This window comes from Trachurus japonicus, chromosome 11 (genome assembly GCF_045865225.1).
Source record: "Trachurus japonicus isolate A0001 chromosome 11, Traja_1.0".
Taxonomy (NCBI): domain Eukaryota; kingdom Metazoa; phylum Chordata; class Actinopteri; order Carangiformes; family Carangidae; genus Trachurus; species Trachurus japonicus.
In genome coordinates this window covers 9,618,908-9,622,551 of record NC_140917.1, presented here as the reverse complement: position 1 = coordinate 9,622,551, position 3,644 = coordinate 9,618,908, and the positions used below count along the sequence as shown (strand labels likewise).

General features: G+C 45.3%; 1 protein-coding gene across 1 annotated transcript; it reads left to right on the top strand.

Annotated features, from left to right (window-relative positions):
• Nucleotides 1-450: 450 nt before the first annotated feature.
• LOC146978214 (tumor necrosis factor receptor superfamily member 6B-like) lies at nucleotides 451-3,360 on the top strand. The gene is made up of 4 exons (XM_085790898.1): nucleotides 451-524; nucleotides 922-1,315; nucleotides 2,303-2,464; nucleotides 2,882-3,360. The coding sequence occupies exons 1-4, from the start codon at nucleotides 519-521 to the stop codon at nucleotides 3,220-3,222; spliced, it is 903 nt and encodes a 300-aa protein (XP_085647024.1). The 5' UTR covers nucleotides 451-518; the 3' UTR covers nucleotides 3,223-3,360.
• The last annotated feature ends 284 nt before the right edge of the window (nucleotides 3,361-3,644 follow it).

The window sequence follows — 3,644 nt, the reverse complement described above, 5'->3', positions numbered from 1 at the left end:
CTGACATAATAGCCACAGTTTCCTTTGTTTTCTTCATCAAAAATAAAAAAATAAAAAGTGTCAATTTTGTATTATAACTTATTTGATTTTTGTTTTCTAATGTCTTTTGCTTTGATTTCTTTTTATTTAAAAAAATACAGATAATTAGGAGAAATACACTTCAGAGTTTAATGTCAAAGAAAAAAGTGTCATTCTCAAAATGAAAAAAAAAAAAAAAAAAACCTTCCTTTTAGGTCGCTTTTACAGTGAAACGCAGAGAAGAGACAAAGACGACATGCATGAATGAAAAGAAATGTATGAATGGAATGAGAGGTAGAGGTTGGGGAGATCCTCTTCTCTCTCTCCCCTCTAGTGGTAGGCCTAGTGACTGATTTGTTTGACCTTTAATATAATGACTCATCTCACTCCAAATGAGGGGGGCAGGAATAAATAGGGATGGGGGGGCAGGAATAAATAGGGATGGGGACGCTGATAGAGCTCCATCCTCCCACCGCTGCACCGGCAGACACAACATAATTATGATGGTAGGTGGAGAGAGAGGAAGTCATGTCCAGACAGCACACTTGTGCCATGGCCTGACTTCATCTGTCAGGGGAGCCGTCAGATTTAACCGAGAACTGAGCCAAACTGGAAAAGTGACTCTCTATTTTGTTTTAATTTCATTTGATTTTATTTATTTTATTCTATTCTATTCATTGTGTAGCCTATATATTTTTCATTTATTTTCAGTCAGTGTTGCATTTTGACAAACCTGTGACAGGTGTGACAGCGGCTCCTTGTAATCTCCTCGCGTGTGTAAATGTTATTCTGTTTTCCCATGTTTTGTCGTGAAGTTTCCTTGTGTTAACACCGTTTTCCCTCCTTCCCTGTCGGGTGTCCTCCTTCCTTCTTTCCTTCCTTCCTTCCTCCCTCCACCCCTAGATGCTCTTCACGCTCTCCCTCCTGTCCTTGCGCATCGCCTTGATCGGCAGCGTCTCCTCGCCGGTCCTGACCTTCGTCCAGACGGACCCAAACACCGGCGCAAAGCTCGAGTGCGACCGCTGCCCGCCCGGAACTTTTCTGCGCTCCCGCTGCACGGCGACGCAAAAGAGCGACTGCGCGCCGTGCCCGCGGGGCTCGTTCACGGAGCTGTGGAATCACATTGGACAGTGTCTCCGCTGCGAAGTGTGCGGCATGAACAAGGTTGTGAAGTCCGCCTGCGCCGCCGACAGCAACTGCCAGTGCGAGTGTAAACAAGGATACTACTACAAGGCCCAGTACGACCTGTGTCTCCGCCACAGCCAGTGTCCAGCTGGACAGGGAGTGCTGACCAGAGGTAAGCTGCTTCTGCTGCTGCCTCTGCTGCTGGTGCTTGTGGTGCTTGTGGTGCATGGTGGGACTCAGAACCACTAGAACAGAGTCAGAACCTTTAACCTCGTCCTTTCATCGGGATCAGCACAGTGTCAGGAGGAGCAGGTCGCCTGGTCCACTTCATAATAGGCTGTGGAATTTACATTTCATCTGAGAAAGTCGAGTCAGCATAGAAGCAAAGACTACACTACCCACAATGCCTTGTGATAGCTCTATGTTGTGATTTCTCTGAACTGGTCGTTGCCATCAAACTTAAAATTGTGTTCACCTCTGTACAATCCCAAACAGCTGGACTGATATCTACAGCTGTTACCATGAAGACAGGGTTGTTATGTGTCCATTAATGGTATCTGTAGTCCACAGCTGCCAGGGTTGAAAATCCAATACTGAAGCTGAATGGGGTCTATCCACAGCTCCACTACTTCCTGAACTTACGGTAGCTCCTTTATTTCCTGTCTTACATTATTGGACAAACTGATTAATCCAGGTGTGTCTGAGTAGTCACAATGGTCGGACACACCTGGGTTCATCAGTTTGTCCAATAATATAAGACAGGAAATAAAGGAGCTGCCTTAAATTCAGGAAGTAGTGGAGCTGTGCATAGAGCCCATAGGGGAAATGGTATAAAATGCAGTATTACTCTGTGTTGAGGGCTCGTTTCCATGACTTTGGAGGTTTTGTCGATTGTGTTTGTGAGATGAGCAGCATGTGTTGATATTAAAGATGCACTGAGAGTTTAGTGTGAAGTTTTAGTCTGTAGTCTGCTGCCCCACACAGGCAAAGAGTCATCACTACATTTATATTTATAGTGAATTGCTTGGTTTAATGAGACTAACTAAAAAGAGTTAAGAGCACGGCGGATTTTATTCTGTCTACAAAGGGCTTTTCATTAGTTGGATGAAAAAAAGGCTCCCTGAGTTTTGTAAGAAGAGGTCTTTGTTGTCTCCTCCAGGTACAGCGACTCAGGACACAGTCTGCCACGCTTGCCCCGACGGCACCTTCTCCGACAACGACTCCACTGAGCTGAACTGCACCGAGCACAAGAGCTGCCCCGCCCCCGGGCTGTTGCTGAGAGGCTCCAGCTGGCACGACAGTGTGTGCATGAACTCCAACGGTAGGATCGCACTGCACTGCACTGCACTCTGGGAAATGGTGAAGGGGGAGGCAGCATCTCACGTTGTTGGCCTGTTACTGTGAAGTTCCCAGTGCTGGAAAACAAAGACTTGAATTTTACTTTTGATTTATTCCCAGAGACAGTTTTCAAAACTGTGTTCTGATGTGGAAGATTTTAAATTCCACCCACCTGTTGTGATCCTCCACCATCCAAATAGGGTTGTTAGGTAATAGTTAAGCTTTCACTTTCAACCATGGTCATTTGACTGGAAATCACCAGACTCCTGTTTTGTCTGAAACTCAGACAAAACAGGAGTGACGTAATGAGCTGAGGTTTGTGTTTTGTCTGCAGGCCAATGCCCTTTTGTTTCTCTTCATCATTCAGTTGCCAATTAATCATCATCTTCATTTTTTGCAGATGGAGCGAACTACCTCAAAGAAATTATCCCGGCTTTTTTCCGCCACCAAAAAATGAACATCAAGCATCTGCGCCGGATCGCACACAACCTGCCCACAGAGGACGGCAAAAAACGCAGGGGGACGTCGACTCTCAGCCTTTCAGAGGTTAACGCGCTCATCAACACTTGGGTCAGCAACGCCACGCCGAAGCAGATTCGACAGCTTCCGGCAATACTGGCGAAAGTCGGGGCGAGCAGCGCAGGAGAGAGACTACAGAACAAGCTGCAGAGGCTCGACTCCAATCTGAAGGAGCTGGGCAACTCAGTGCACGAAGGCATCATGGTTATAGCGTCAGAGTAGGACAAGGTAGAAAAACGTCTTGTTAAAGCAACATAAGAGTTTGACTAGTCCAGTGTTCACTTCCTTTTTTTTTTCTCCAGGATTTGCTGTTTGAGATGCACTGTCAATTCAGGCTTTAGTACTTTTTGCATTAGTTAAAGGAAAATACCAATCAATCAGTGAGAGGAAAGGTTTGTTGATTTCTATCTGCATTTACACTCCCGTTTCAGAGCATTCCAGTTTTTTTGTTTCTCTCTTAAAATGGACCAAATAATCTGAACTCCACTTTGTCACCTTGCATGAAATGGCCTGCTGTCCTGTGACAAAACTTTAACGATTAGTTATTTATATAGAAATAGATGTTACGTGCAAGAAAATATGTTTTGAAGGGCACTGTATTTCAGGTCAGGTGAGCATCAGGAGGTATCGTACCACACCATTCA

What these genes read in the sequence shown, in the direction of transcription:
- LOC146978214 (XM_085790898.1), top strand. An exon ending in ACAGGGAGTGCTGACCAGAG is followed by an intron (nt 1,316 to 2,302) that starts GTAAGCTGCTTC and finishes TGTCTCCTCCAG; the next exon opens with GTACAGCGACTCAGGACACA. An exon ending in TGTGTGCATGAACTCCAACG is followed by an intron (nt 2,465 to 2,881) that starts GTAGGATCGCAC and finishes CATTTTTTGCAG; the next exon opens with ATGGAGCGAACTACCTCAAA.